This window comes from Chelonia mydas, chromosome 8, assembly GCF_015237465.2.
Source record: "Chelonia mydas isolate rCheMyd1 chromosome 8, rCheMyd1.pri.v2, whole genome shotgun sequence".
Lineage (NCBI taxonomy): Eukaryota > Metazoa > Chordata > Testudines > Cheloniidae > Chelonia > Chelonia mydas.
The window spans coordinates 7,428,833-7,444,926 of record NC_057854.1 but is presented as its reverse complement, the minus strand read 5'-3'; the positions used below and the strand labels follow the sequence as shown (position 1 = coordinate 7,444,926).

The following is a 16,094-nucleotide window of genomic DNA, read 5'->3' as shown; positions in this document are numbered from 1 at the left end:
TTCATCCCCTAGAAAAGGACATGCCTTACTTTGCTCAATAGTTCCTTTTTCACACAATTAAGGAACAAGCGTTCAGAAAAGTCTCACCCGTCTGCCAGAAAATGGCTGAAAAACAAGAGGTTTCAAGGTGTTCACATGTTAAACCAAGGAAATTGCAGGATGGGAGTACACTATTTCTCACACTGATGCTAAGCATTGCTGGGAAACACAAGTTACAGTCGCCAAATTCCTATGTTTAAATTCCTTGGTTTATTTTATAAACTTGTTTTAAATCCCTGGATTGTACACACACACACACACACAATCATGGGTTAATATTGACCACTACAGGTTCCCAATTCCCAAGATTTTTCACTGTGAAAAAATATATACTCTATAAAATACTTGTTTTTTTAAAAAACCCAACATCTTCCAGAGAAACTTTCAAAGGTAGAGCAAGCAATAAGAATCCACTCTAAACACACTAATGATCACTGGGATCATTACAAAAATCTTTGCAGATATTAGATCTATTAGAAAACTATATTGTCAGTCTTACAGATATTGAAATAAGGAGTCAGTTTTGCTCATTTAAAGTATCAGCAAATCTTTAAAATGTTAAATACCAACTGCACCTATAGTCCTAGAGAAGCTGGTAACAGACCTATAAAAGAATTCTTCCATCATAATTATTCAGTATTGATGTCATAAAGTAATCTGTGGTTTCCCATCAGTACCTATTTTATGATCATCTCTATATTTAGAAGTTACATATTCTCATGATAAAAATTAAGTACTTGGCTTTGAGTAATTTAAAATAAAAAAATATATAGTTCTTGGGACAATGAGAAAAGGACCCAAAACACATGTAAGTGGAGAACACAAGAACACAGGAGATATTCAGCCTTTATATTAACATTCTTACAAAAGTATACATATATTTATGTTGTATTTCCATTTTAGGGTAACTGTGACATGCCATACCATTCAAGTTACACTAGCAATTTACATTCACAGAATCACTTTTGTGAATTACCATCTAATCAAGTAAAGTTTATTTGGGTGGAATACAGCTTTTAAAACCAGATATCAAATTCACACAAAAGTTTTAACAAGGCAGAGAGAAATCAGGTTGTCTTAATGTGCGTACTAACAGGACAGAGTAATAAACTGGAAGTATTTCAGCTACGTATGTGGACAGAAAAGAAGGGAAAAATGCACAAGTTTAAAAAAATTGCAAAATGATGCAACCACATCTTTAACGTCTGGGAAGACCACCACATAATTGCATGGGACTACAGCATCTTAAAAAATTTGTTTTAATAGCATATAAAAATATTGAGTAAACAAAGAGCCAAGTCATAAAAACTACCATGAGGAGTCCCATTATGGCAGTTAAGTATCTTCAGCCTTGGTCCTAATGCCACTATATGTGAAAGAAATTTACTTCTCTATATGCAATGAGACTACAGTGCATGAAGTAACATTTGCACACACAGAGAGGCATTTCAGGTCCTCAACACAGGGATGCTCTCAGTATACGCATAAGCAAAGTCATTATGCTGAGCACTCAGGTTCATGAAAATTCCATGTAAGACAGTGATTGAGTGGGCTGCTACCAAGCCCTAACTTCACTATCAGTAAATCTGCATATATAAATATCACAAATATAAGGTCTTTTCTGCTCAGCTTAAGTGACAGGTAAAGAGTTGATGTATAGACAAGATTACAGTCCTAGTTCAGCAAAGGATGCACTATTTATTCTGGTTTAAGAGCTATTATTACCTTCTAAACAAACTCTTGCACCAAGTTAAACAGACAATGATCAAGGTATTAGGGCAACTGCTAGCAGCAGAAAGGCATTAAGGCTCACTTATCAAATACAGCAATACTACCAAGATAAAACAGAACCCTAAAGACTATTTATAAGCGTGCAAATTGGTATGTTAGTTACAGCTTGTGAAATAAATATTTTAATCTTCTCTACTCTAAATGAATAGTGCAATCCTATTATTTTTACCTGTGGGAAAATGTGCCTTTGCACAAATAAAGCAAAATATGCAAGGTTTTAACAGAGCAGTGTAAAGCACTTCATAAAAGAGATTAAAGGAACAGTGGAAGACAGTTAGGTCTACCTTTATAGGCTTCTCTTGACAAGCTGAAGGACAGAACTGAACCTGTTCAGCAACTGATGAAATATCAAACATTAATAATTACAGCATGTCAGAACTGAAATAATTCAGGTCTGCAATTTCATGATTCACCATGCTACCTAGTTGAAATTATTTATCATGTTATACTTTTAAGGCTGTTTCATGGACATGCTAAGGTTTTATTTAAGCTTTTCTCTTGTTATTCCAGTGAAAATACTATCATCCTTTGACAAATGCTTTCATTAACTCTTTGGAGATGACTATCAGAAAAGAATGCAAAAAAGATTGCTAAAATAGAATTAAGGATTGTTTCATCAATAATTTTTATTGATAAAAGATGCAGCACTTTGCTGTAAAGGAAATCCAGATGTCAGACTCTTTTATATACTAAAAATATATGTTAAAAAGATACAATACCACCTATAAGACATTGTTTTACATCTCCTTCCATTTCACCAAGATAACTTGACACGAAATTAAGATGGTTTCAGGGCAGGGGGGTGGGGGGAAGAATGGGAGAGAATAGAGAGGTCAACCACCACTGGAGGGCCTTTATTTGAATTCCAAATCCGTCCCTCCCAAGTGCCCTTCAGGAACAAAATCAATCAATGGTTTTATTTTGACTATGATAAAAAAAAGTGTTTTTCAGAATGTGGTATTCTAGCATGTTCTAAGTAACACTTCTAAAAACTCTAGTGAAGCTCAGGGCTTCAACTAGACCAGCTAGTACATGCTAAAATACAACCTGCCTTGACATTACACTAGTCTTTTAAAATATATTAGTTACCACATCCCAAAATACAAAAAAATCTACTCATATTTTAGCCTACTCAAGGCAAATCCTATAAGTGGCCTTCAGCATAAAAACACATTGTGACTTTAGGATTTGTGACAGGTAATTATGACAATTCAAAAGATTTTTTCAATTCTTTTAAAAATGTATATTTTAGGTTCTGTTCTCTCCCCCCCCCCAAATACTAGATATTAATTTCTGGGTTTACAGTATACAAGCACTAGAAGATTATTTTATATTCCTCTCTCTCTAGAAGTTCAGCATCCAGAAAACATGCTAGGAACCAGATATGATCCATCAAATAAGTCCATCACCCAAGAAAGGTAGCAGCCTGCAAACACCCTGTGATACATCATTTAATTCAAGAGATACCATTTAAAAATTTTACTATTTTGACTTGCTTAAGTATTCCTACTTAATGCCTTTCATTCCAGCCTTGACAAGGATTAGTATCATTAAAAGAACATGAATAGGTTAATATTCTCTCTAAGAATCTCACATTTTATTTATCAGAATGTAACCAACGAAAAAGTTAAAGCTATTACATTCACATTTTATTTAAAATGCTAATATCACTAGTTACAAAAACAGGGCACACATTAATAAAGGATGAAATCTGGGTAAGGTGTAATTACACAGAGACACATATGTCGTGTATTGCTTGTATCAGATGCAAGCATACTGTGGGTGTCTGAAACACACCAGGATGCAAGCTTGTTGACGTCAACCATCCTGTAACTGCAAATACATTGAAATAAGGTTAAGTGTACAACTGACTATGTTATCAAGTGGTTTTATACAGTTAGACACATCAAATTCTCCTGATAAATAACTAGTATGGAAGCTCTGAGATGAAACTGTTTGTAGCAATTTTGACATTGGAGATTTTGCTACATTACTTTGTTTAATGCACTAATACCTAATATCTAACACTGCCATTAATTCAGAAAGAATGCATGAGTCTCGACATGACTTAACACTTGCTGAACCCTGTACAACTCCTCAGTACTAGCACACTCAGAAACAGATGATGAATATTCTAGCAAGGGAAAGTCCTCCCTCCTCTTCTTTGCCAGAGCTAACAATGAAAATCTGCAAGCCTTACACACAGATAACTGCTCTGTCAACAAGATACCAGATAGCAAGTGAATGATTTACTCTGCGATCAGATTAGTTTACTAGTCACCACAGCACAAAAAAGCGTCAGCCACGTTTATTTTGTTAGTAGCTGTGCTTATTTTGTGCGCGCTACCCAACATAATCTTACTCAATAATCAAGCATACATCGAAAACCCAGAAAAAGATCTAGGATACTTTCAAGGTAGAGCCTCTCCGTTCACAAGAAAGGAAAAGTGGTGATCAACGATATTTACCTCCGTTGATAGGCACTGGTGCCAGAAGCAGGCCTTTGACCTCCACTTTGGGGGAATCCTGCCCGTAGCGTCCACGATCGATCCTTAGTAACGTAGGGCTGACTCGGTCGGGGTTCAATACAGTCACGTTGATGAGGGCTGTGTAATATGCCTGACTGGTATTATCCGCGCTAGCCAGCAAGACACAGCAGTTAACCAGGACCCAGACGGGCAGGGAAGAGAGACGGTTCCAACACTGTGAAGTCCACTTCGCGATCATCATCTTCATCCGAAGTCGAACGAGCCCAGATGCAGGTTTAAAGAGTCTTCCCAGGCCAAGGCGCCGCCTCGAGCGCAGCGCGCGTGGTTCTTCCCCCACGCCCAGGCAGGGGCCGCGGGCTCACCGCGCCGGCGGAGGCAGGGAAGCCCTCGGGCCCCAGGCAGTCCATCTACGGGCCAGTGGCAGTGCAGGTGGCCCCGCGGAGCTACCGACGAAGGGCCCCGCCCCACCCCCCCGAACTTGGGCTCACAGCCTCGGGCGGCTCCTGCGCATCCCGCCACGGCCCGGCCCCCGGGGGTCAGCGCAGGGCCGGCGCGGCTCGAGGCAGCCCCCGGCGGAGAGTCCCGCGCTGTGCCCGCGCGGCTACGGGGAGCGTGCGGCAGCCGGGCTGGGGGGATGCGGCGGCGGCTCGCGGCCCCCCGCTGCGGGTCACCGGGCTGGGCGCGGAGCGGGCGCCGGCCAGCGCGAGGGGCGCCCGCCGGGGCTGCAGGTCTCCTCCCCGCGCGCTCCGGACTCCGTCGGGCGCTCTCAGCCCCTCCCCCCTCGCTTCAGGACCCCCCCCTCAGACTCGCAGCCTCCCCCGCGGGCGGGGATCCGCTCAGTGCCGCGGGGGCTGCCCCCTCCGGCCCGGCCGCTCCCGCTGACGGCTACCGCTCCATGCCCGGCTCCGCAGCTCCCTCCCCGGGCCGGGACTCCGAGAGGCGCCGACCCAACCCGCTCCTCAGGGAAAGCCCGCGCCCGGCGCGCGGACCCCGACAACAGCCAGCTCCTACTTCCCCGACTGCTGCGCAAGCGCACTACGCCCCGCCCACGCCCATCGCCATGAGGGGGAGGCGGGGCTCTGGAGAGTCACACCCACGTGGGGGCGTGGTTAACAGGGAGAGAGGGCGGTTCTGCAGGGAGTCACACCCACCGGGGGGCGAGGCTACCTAGAAAGGGGATGGCTGTTACACTGAGGGGAGGTGCCTGGAGGTGGGGCGGGGCGGGGCGGGGCGGGGCCAGGCCAGGCCAGTCAGGAAAAGGGGTGGAGCTAGCAGCAGACTGCTGCACCCCCTGCTGGAGGGAGTGGAGGAGCTGGGGAGAAAGGGGTGCCTCCTACGAGAGTCCTCCTAGCTACTTTCTTTGAGGGGTTGCAGTGGCTCCCTCCCAGCTGGGAAGTGCTGGGAGCTGCACCTTCTGATGCCTCGGGGGTGGAGCAGGGGTGGCAAAGCTGAGCAAGACCTAAGGGAGGGAGGTATAATGGGTCTCTTTGTCAATGGGCCTGGGAGAGAAGAGGCCTGGGTAGAGAACTGTCCTTCGCCCATAGAGATAGGTCTCTTCTGGTTGGGACCACATGGGGATAGTCTCTGGACAACAGGATCAGAGTCTGCTCTCTGTTACTTCAGTGACTCACCAGGGTCAGTCAGGGTTCATGGTGTCATATGTATGAGCAGGATCTTGCCCCTCTGTCTCCAAGACTGCCTCCTCTGCCTTAAATGTACTGAAAGGAAAATCAGAAGGACATAACAACGTCCTCAGGTTAGACTCTCAAGACTTTGAGCTGAAGAAGCATCTGAACTTTGACAGGCTCAATTTTCTTAACAAAAGGATTTGCAAAACACAACTGCTGACATTCTTCCTCAGAAGCCCTGTCAGTGCCTCTAGGACATAAACTAGAATTCAATAGACTATTAAGAGCCCTAAATACAATGGCTGGGCCATTTTAGATACTCTACAGTTAATATAGTAAAGAAATACTTGACTCTACAAACTCAGTTTTCTGATTCAGGGATTTAGACATAAGAACAAATGCTGTGCCTAGAGTGTCTCCATTATTCTTTTAGCTTTTTTACCTCTAAGATCCAGAGCTCTGCTGAGCACCAAGCCAATCAGTGAGCATGATTAAAAGCACACGTCTAAAATGGAAAAAATGTGTTGTATGCATGGGAGGAAGGAGAGTGATGTGGGAAAGTAAAAAATAATTTGGCCAATTGAAACTAGAAAGAGAATTTAAGTAGGTTTTTCACTACTGTGTAACAACCTGATTTGGAATTTGGCCAGGACATTTGTCCATTCCAGCATGAGTTGGCTTTTGTTTTCTGTAGTAAAATTAAAAAATTTACAACTACCCAGATGTTACTGAGTTAAATAAATATTAATATTAGATTTCTTCATTTAAATAACATCATAGAAGTTCCAAGGATCTGGCTCTGTGCATGGCCACAGGAATAATCAAAAATAAAGCACCAAAAAAAAAAAACCCAACCCTTCCAGGCCTCACATAGGCAAGTATTTGAAACTTATTTATGGGAAGGAAAACTAGTAATCCAGTATTTAAGTCTCATAGGACCTTTGTTGAGAATACTTTCTGAATTCCTGAGCAAATAATTGTGCTGATGTTCTTTTGCAATATGCACTCCCTGATGACTTTACCAACAGCTGTGGAAGGCCTCAAGATAAGGGTAGTGATTAACCTTAAATATTGTGGTTAAACTGCTCCACTCTATAACTGTTGTGATGCACCTGGTCACAAATGCATGTGAGCTAGCAAAGAGAAAGAACTTTCTGTATTTTTATTTACCTGTAACCAGGCAGTTAAATTCTGTCCTTGGAAATGTCCATGTAACTTCCAACGAAGAAGTGGGAATCACATGTGTGCCTCTGAGAGCACAAATTGGCCCACGAGGCCCACTAAAGGCATGTAACTTGTGGAGTTGTAAAATCCTCTGAGATGCCGTTTATGAAAAGCTCTGTAGAAATGTCAATACAATGCAGGAAATGTCTTTGAAGCAGCAGTGGAATGTTCTGCTTTCACATCATATTTTTTTTCCCCTCTCCTGCTTGGGAAATGCTGGGTGAAGAACCACAATGATTTCACTAATGGCCTCTAAGCATTTTACAAAACCTTTCATCCTGTATACAAGGGGGAGGGACCACAAGGCAAAAGTAATGACAAATGCTTATATTTCAATAATGCCTTCATAGGTAATGTTCCAGAACCCTGTCTCATCACGCTTGGAATACAGATGGTAGTTTAATTTTATGGGCCAGCAACTCTGTGGTGTTTAAAGCAAACTCAGAGCTAGCACTTTTACTGTTGAAATACTCCTTTTCCCAGAGCAGTCCTCATAAACAGCTGGATTCATCTTGGCACTGGTGCAGGCACCAGCCCCAGGACAGAGGAGAAGCAGTTTCCTTCTCCCCTGTTCAGTGGCAGCAGGGGCTGGGGTGGCCCACAATGCGAGTTTGGGCAGCTTGCCATGCTGTGCTAATTTGTGTCCCTGCTTCAATGACCCCTATGCGGCTTTGTAGGGGCACAGAATTTCTAGGGCGAATGCCCCGCCACACACTCCTGCTCCCAGTCTGCTTCCTCCAGTCCATCCCTGCCCTGGAATGCCCCCGAGCCCAAGGGCTGTTGTGAAGGCAGCATGGTGCTGATGGAACTGGCTGTGCTGGAGGCATTCCTAGGTGGTCCCTGACACCTGCTCTGTAGAGCCTTTCTGCCAGCTGGAAGGAGCTGCAAGGCAGGGATGAATAGGGGTAAAGCATGTAATAGCAGGTTTTTGCATTTCTATAGAGAGCCTGGTCTGGAAGTGTGTGTGCAGTGATGGACCTCAGGAGATGCTAATTTCTCACCCTGGGTCTCGATGTGCGATGTTGGGACATCCACTTCCCTTCTGTATTTCAGTTTCCTCAGCTGTAAAGTGGGGATAATAATAGCAACCTCACAGGGAATGTTGTGAGGATTAGTTGGTTAATGTCTGATCCAGCACTTTGAAGGTATAAGTATTAGTTGTTATGACTATGCTTCCATTCTTCCAAGGGTCTCAAAGCACTTCATAAGCATCAATTATTCCTCACAACTCTCCTGGGGATGAAATAAGAATTCTCTCTATTTTACAGCTAGGTAAACCAAGTCACTGGGACATAAGCTGCCCAGGGTCACACAGCAAGTATCAGAGCTGGGAATAGAACACAGGTGTCCTAACTCCCAGTCCCCTGCTCTAACCACACTAGACTATACTGCCTCTAAATTTCACTTGAGAATTTCTGCCTTTTCCCTCTGCCCCTCTTCTATGTGTTACTTTTATTTCCATTTAGTACTTCCCAATTCATGAATCTCCTTGTGGGTGCTACATTCCATCATCTCTTCCATGTCTGCTGCATATTGTGGGCCTCATTCTTGAGCACCTTCACCTTGCATCTTATATCGTCAGTAGCACCTGTGCAAAGTAGGTGTATATCACCACCAAATCAGAATGGTAGATCACTTTGCACAGGTGTGAATGACTGCACATGGGACCACCTTTTCTCTTGTGTTTCAACCCTTTTACACCACTCCGGCGGACCTGGCCACTGGAGAATTTGCCTAGGTAGGGCAAATCTCTAGGTAGCATACAGCTGGCATAATGCCTCTCTGTCACACCCCCTGTAGCCACAAGCATTGAGGGCCTAGTTAGGAAAAATGGGGCATGACCTTAGGGCTCTAGGTAGTCAAATTTAAAGTAGAGCAGTCTTAAGGCATTAATTACAAAGGGGACTGAGCAGGCCCCTGGCCAACCTGAGAAAAAGGGAAAGGTAGTTTAAAGCCATACTTGTTCTCTTTCACCCTGTTTTTGTGCCAAAGACAGCACAGCTGCAACGAAGCATTAAACCCAAGAGGCAAGGCAGTTGTGAATTGTACCCCTTCTATGCCTGGAGAGCCAGCACTGACGAGTGTACTTTCCCTCTTACTCCCCACGAGAAGCAGCTACTTGAAGAGCTGCAGAGAGTTTTGCTGAACTGGACTGTCGCAACATCATCTTTATCTGCTGTCCAGCATCTGAGGGTTTGTCTACGCTGCAGTGAAAGACCTGCGGCATGGCCATGGCTGGTCTGGGTCAGCTGACTCAGGCTCACGGGGCTTGGTTTGTGGGACTAAAAAGTGCAGTGTAGACATTCTGGTTCAGGCTGAAAGGGGTGGGGTCTCAGAGCCTGGGCTCCAGGCTGAGGTAGAACATCTACATTTCAATTTTTAGCCCCATAGTGCAAGCCAGAACCAATTGACCTGGACTCTCAGAATTTGTGCCTCAGGTTTATTATTTTATTTTATTTTTTTTGCAATGTAGATGTACTCTGAGGGCCTGTTTTTTTCCACAGATTCAGAGATTTTGCAAGCTCACCCTATTGTGGTTAAACAGAGGAGGCTGCCAGGGTTCGGCTGGCATTAAAGGATATGTATTTTCAGGAAACGTTCATACTTTTTCTTAACTGCACAAATTTCCCCAGTGAAAGAGCTGCTGAAAATTTCCGTAAAAGAACATCCTTCCTCTACCCCAGTGCAAGAGGCCTACATTTCGTCCTGGTCTTTACTTTTTATGGTACAAACGTTCTTTGTCAAAAGTTTCCTCCACCTCCACCCTTTTCTGTCTCTGTCTCCTGTGCACCCCTCCACAAAACTGGCTTCCAACCTGCAGTGCCTCACCTGCCCCTGAGCCGTTTCCCATCCTGTAGAGGACACTGTTAGAGCTACAGCACCACCTAGGGGAGTACTGGAGAAGAAAAAAATTCTCACCTACTTCTGAGGGCAGCTAAGTGGAGCTCAGACAACAGGTAGCAGTGCACAGCGGAAAGGGGTATGACAGGGGGTGGGATTCACAGGGAGCAAAAATGGAGCTGGAGGGGTCTTGAGACTCTTGATCATGAGGTCAGGAGAGCTCACCTACAGTAGGGTGTTTCTGACAGGGTGCTTTGGGGCTCGCTTTGACTTTTGCCAGCCAATCTCAGAGCATCACCATATTTGGAGGAGGCCATTCGTACATCCTTCTAGCTCAGCCCAAGGGCGTCGGAGCCTTCCCAAAAGTGGTGCCCCCCCAAGGCCCCAACCCCAGCCAAGCCGTAAGCCAGAGCAGGGCCGGGGAGCCCACCCCCTTCCTGCCTGTGGTGGGGCCAAAAGCAGCTCCCTGCCCACCCCCCCGGAACCCCTGCTCAGGGCAGGTGGAGGGACCCAGGCTCCTCACAGCTGCCTGTGTGGCTCTCCCCGACCCAGCTCCAGCCCGGGGAGGTGCCTCAGAGCCACAGCCTGGCTATGGTAAGAGCTGGGCGGGCAGCTGTGGGGAGCTACAGCGCAGACCCTCCACCTGCCCTGGGCGGAGGGCCCCGGGGGCAGGGACACGTGCCGGGGACTGCTCGGGCCCCCCAACCAGGGCAGGTGGAGGGTCCGTGCCACGGCTCCTCACAGCTGCCCGGGCTCTCCAGCTGGGCTCCAAGCTGGCCTGGCCGTGGCAAGAAGGAGGGGAAGGGGCGGGGTCCACCCCAGTGAAAAGCGGACAGGACAGGCCCCCCCACTTTTCGGCGCCACTGGCTCAGCAATTCTCAAACTTCATTGCACTGCAACCCCCCTCTGACAACAAAAATTACTCCATGACCCGAGGAAGGGGGACTGAAGCTTGAGCCCTCCCAAGCCCCACCAAGGTATCTGGTCAGTATTTTAAGGGTCTTGTTGAGTGAAGCTCTTAGTTTTCAGGTCACTGGTTCAGATAAACATACTTATCCAAAGCGTATCCGGCTTTATCCAAGGATCTCATGAGAAAAGACTAACTTTCATCCTGGAAATGCCACAAGAACAGCTGTTTCCTGCCTGAAAGGAGGAAATGCAAAGAGACACAAATGTGAAATAATAAAACCAAAACATGTTAATTGATCTGAGTTAGATTGCAAACAAGGTTTGGATTCAACCTTGAGTTTTGTGCAAAGACCACAGTCATGCGACTTAGCAAGGACCAGCATCTCTGTAGCTGCCGAAGCTATGTAACTTCAGAAATGACAGAAAGCAGGTGAAAGTTATGACTTTATTTTATTTCACATTTAGATATTACAACAAAACTCTTAATGACAAAGTTTAACAAGTACTATAGGAGGAGAGGGGGGAAAAAAAGCAGTGTTCTAACTGGTTTAATATATAACTGAACTGTCAGAGACAGGACTCAAATAAAGTGATTTTAAAAAACCCACAAACACTCCTGTGTAACACAGAGAGAGAGAGAGAGAGACACACACACACAACATCCACTTACACTCGCACACAAACACACTTATCCATTCACACGCAACCCCTGTTATCCTACTTGCATCAAGGCCACTTCGCCGAAACGTTCAATGCTGCTGTGGTAACAACTGGTACCAGCTTAACATATTGGCATGTAAAGGAAGCATTACTTGATTCACATGTATGCCAATGGTTTTGATTGGGGGTGAGCATATGTATGAGCAAGTAGAGAATCCATGCCAGTGCTCTGTGTCAAACACTTTATTTTCATGAGAGAGGAATGATCTGTAATAACTAATGAGTGGTAAAAAAAATGAAACTAGCAGGATACCGGTCATTTTTTATGGCATAACAACAAATCTCTTAGTCTCAATAATTAGGTTCAGTTAAAAAAAAAAAAAAAAAAGAGTGAGGGTGTTGCTAAACCTAATAGGTACAGAAATTAAATCAGGGGTTTTAAAAATTGAAATTGTCTACTGCAATTGTGGAAGCCCAAACATTGCAGCATGGGGCTAGTGCATCAGAACCGAAAATGAAACAGATCAACCTCATTTCGTTGCTCAACCTAAGTTGCAGAATGTAAAAAATGGCAGATATGATGAAAACATTGATTTTTAAAACTGTCAATTTTAATAATCATGGATGGTGGCAATAACATAGGAAAGAATGTCAACTTTTTACACTATCATTTCAATCTTGATAGTGTGCTTTTAAATTACTGAAAATACAAGTGTCTATACAACTGTGCATGGTCACACGTTACATTGATACTACATCAGAGGGAGTGTCTGCAGAGTAGACAGGTTTACTCATATTATGTGTATGTTATGTATGTATTACTGTTGTTGCAAATATAATAGGATTTGATTCCCCCACCCCTCCTGTCTCTCCACCCTAAAGAGGGTACAAAGTATAGGAAGCAAAGCAAACCTCTGCTGAAATTGTATGACTGCAACATTCAAAATAAAAGGTCATTCCAGCTCCTTGCCCTTGACCTGCAGATGGACTCACCCGGGCTGCCTTTAAACAATGGATTTCAGTGCAATAACTTTTCCATAGACTGATGCTTGTGTACATGTACATGGAATGCCCATCCACTCTGCATTCTGAATACAGAAGCACAGACAGAGTGTGGCTCATAGCCTGGTTATCATCACAAGCAGTTTCAAAAAGCCCTGGACACACTGCTCTGGAAACCTGTGCTAGGACCCTGTTAAATGTGGGGTTTGCTAGTACATTTTCAACCATCGGATAGAGAAGGTCTTTTGGCCCCTTTATACAGTGGCGTTTTATTTGTTGTTTTATTGGTAAATATTTTTCGGCCTTTTTTTGCAGCTGAAGTGTATTTCCAGGTGAAGTCTTTCCTGTGGCACATTGAAGGCTGGCAGGTGTGATGAGTATAGTCAGGACAAAAAAGGCTGGATCTAAAGGATGCATCAAGAGAGTGGGCTAAATTCAGCCTGGGTTTATGCCACAGTGAACCAGGCACAGAATCAACCTCCCCAGCGCCAAGGGCCTGCTGCAGCTGAAAAAGTGGGTGATAGTACAGGACATGGCCTAGGCACCTAGAGGATGCACTGATTCAGTGTCTCTCCTAGCAGCCTCCATCAGTAGGGTTCCTTATTTGAGTCATGACCGCAACTTAAAGCTACTCGAGCAGCTGACAACTGTGGGTTGAATTCCCACGGGGTGCAGTGGGATTAGCAGGCACAGGGAGGTATGAGTTTTGGGGAATCTCTTCCAGCTCTCTGATATGCACATCATACTACAATTCCACTGACACAAAAGGGAAGAACAATATTGTGGTGGACTGATTTTGTGCCTTGCAGATGTCTATATGTAATTTTAAAAACAAAACCACCTATATTCCCATTCATCAAGTAAACTCACAGGCCCACACTTGTGCAGAGAATTGTAATCAAACAGACAAGACATTGAGTGTACCCACGACATACAACTCAATGTGGGAAAGGTACAGACAATGGTAGTGCCAGCTTTGTAAATGCACAAAACCCTCTTATGGAGGAAAAATATAATCTGGAAAAAGATATCTGATACCAAAAAAATAATAATAATAATAAAATAATAATAATAAAGTCAAAACAAAACCCTTAGTTCTATACATAGAAGCCTGGCCTGCAAGCAGAATTCCTCTGGTGCTGAGACGCCAAAGGTATAGGGAGCTTCTGCCTCTGAAAGGTGTGTGGGATGAGATGCTAAAAGGAAACTCACAAGCTGCTCAAATGAGCCTCTTCACAAAGATTTCTCTGACACTTTTGTGAAGTTGCTCTGTGGCAGGGAGAGGAAAAGCAGGTGGGGAATGGCAGGGAACCAGAACAGAAATGTGTTCAGAGGAACTGCACAGAGAGTCCCCATAGCTTCTGAGCTCATGTGATTTCACATAAAAAAGCCACTGACGCTGCTTCTATAGAAACCAATATTTCTTGATCCCACACCTAAGAAAGCCCATTGGAATGAAAGACAGGTTCACTATGCTGGAGACTCTGGCAAAGTGCTGTGATAGATGCTGAAGAGGAGTCTGTCTGAGGTGTGGTCTCCCCTTTGGAGATCCTGCTGGGGCAATGGCTGAGTGGCTGCTGAAAGTGGATGCAAATGTATGTGAAGCCAATACAGTCTATCCAAGTTAATAGCACTTACCAGACCCACAGCGCAGGGTTCTCTCTTCCACTGCAGTGATGCCAGCAAACAAAGTGATGCAATTAAAGGGACCTTATCTTTGTTCTTTGTATTCTCCATTGTTCATAAAACCCTTACAGCTCATTGCAAATAAAAAGGTCACATCCGACCACTTTGATCTTTTCCTTTCATCAAACACTGATTTTCCCTCTGTGTTTAGAATCCAGCTGAAATTAACATGACTTTGTTTTGTTTATTTTCTAACTGGAGCAACAAATTATAGCAGGGCTCTGAGGAGAGGGATGGTTAGTTACCTGCTGCCAGCATAGAGTGTATAAAACTTGACTTTTTCACAGGGTCTACAAAAACAGTGGATATTTCTCTGTCTTACTGGGGTGACTTTAGCTATTAGCTAATAACTGTTTCAGGTTATTAGCTAATAACTTGTTGCTTTAAGGTGGCAAAAATAATCCCCCTGATTAGATATAAAGGCAGGTCTCCATTGCTAGGGATGCTAAATGCTTGGGGATCATTCACAAAGGAATATTGGTGGGATTGGATGAAGTGGTTTTGAGGGGCCGGGAGTGCTTTCGTGCCTACTGAGTTACACACACATTGGTATGTTTACGGGCAATATCTGAATCCACTGGGATCCTCTCATCCATCGCTCGGAAACGTCCTGCTCTTGTTGCTGGTACCACTTTGTCAGTCTTCCCTTTTGTTCTGTCCCTCTCCTCAGTGGCTGAAGTCATGAAGACTAAGAGAGTAGAAAAAACAATCCAAAGGAAATAATTTAAGGCTGCACATCAGGAAGAGTCTTGACTCAGACATCTATTTATATCTGACCTGCAATGGGGCTTAGTGAGTGGAAACCTATCTGAACAGAGGCTGGATGTGGAGAGGAGGTTGCAGCACTCAGCACAGATGCACACTAACCAGTGGAATTAGTCTGTCTCACCCGCACAAATAAAACAAAACATCTGAATCAGTGACGCGCTCTCTCCCGTGCCCGTGTGGATCAGAAGCTGCATCCCGAGTCATCAGTCTGTAATTCCAAGGCGTTCTCGCTCCCTTTCTCCATCTGTTTTGTGGGGATTTCCTGCTGTGGTTTGTTCTAGGTTGGAGGGGAAGCTCCGTATGGCAGCGGCAATGCAGCATGAAGGGTGGAAGGTGGTGTCTCGGCATGGTGTCTCCGCAGCCTGTTCCTGTTAATACTGCTCTGAGAAGAAGGACGCATGGACAGCGGAGGGACTGGCCCCCTCTCCGGGTGGGGTGTAGCTGCCGTCCTCTGAGTGTTCTGACAGTTCCCCATATTCACTGTTGTAAAAAGTCTGGCCTCCGACCTGGGACGGATACAACGGTCGACACCTGCCTCTCAGGTCTGACTGTTCCACTGCCAACTCTGCATTTCGACTGGGCCCTTTACTGCTGTTAGCAAGGAGAGATGCAGAGCATCAGTTCAGAGCAGTACTGGAGAAACCCAGCACCTCTCAGAGAGGCTTCCCAGCACCAGAAAGAACCTCATTAAAGAGCTGTTAAAGCACGGAGGCAAGGGGGGCATTCGGGAGGACACTCTGCATGCTAACAAACAGCCAATAAGCTAACAGCCAGCTCTCTGACGCCCAGCGCGCTAACATCTGGGGCACCCACCACACTGATATGCAGCACGCTCAGGCCCCAGGCCTGACACTGGGCAGGTGTGCATCTGTTAGAATCTTCCCACAGAGGCTGCTCTATGGAGGCTATTTCAACTCAATGACTGAACTAGTCTTTGTGGGGCCCTTGTGTCCAGAGGAGGATCCACAGGTCCCACTCCCTGACCTGCCTCCCCCTCCCCCTTCTCCTCAGTGTGAACTGCCAAGCAGGGAGACCCACACCCACCACACACATTCCT

General features: G+C 45.2%; 2 protein-coding genes across 8 annotated transcripts in view; both read right to left on the bottom strand.

Annotated features, from left to right (window-relative positions):
• The window catches only part of RNF130 (ring finger protein 130), a 92,018-nt gene extending 86,923 nt beyond the window's left edge, over positions 1-5,095 (bottom strand). For 2 of the 5 annotated variants that reach the window (XM_037906166.2, XM_037906164.2), the window contains exon 1: positions 4,299-5,095. In XM_037906166.2, coding sequence (XP_037762094.1) covers positions 4,299-4,566 — 268 coding nt within the window. In that variant the 5' untranslated portion in view covers positions 4,567-5,095. The remainder of the gene's footprint in view (positions 1-4,298) is intronic. The other 3 variants (XM_043552784.1, XM_043552783.1, XM_037906165.2) reach the window with 3 other exon arrangements.
• Positions 5,096-11,354: 6,259 nt separating this feature from the next.
• The window catches only part of FLT4 (fms related receptor tyrosine kinase 4), a 98,846-nt gene continuing 94,106 nt past the window's right edge, over positions 11,355-16,094 (bottom strand). For 2 of the 3 annotated variants that reach the window (XM_043520878.1, XM_037907393.2), the window contains exon 30: positions 11,355-15,628. In XM_043520878.1, coding sequence (XP_043376813.1) covers positions 15,409-15,628 — 220 coding nt within the window. In that variant the 3' untranslated portion in view covers positions 11,355-15,408. The remainder of the gene's footprint in view (positions 15,629-16,094) is intronic. The other variant, XM_037907394.2, reaches the window with a different exon arrangement.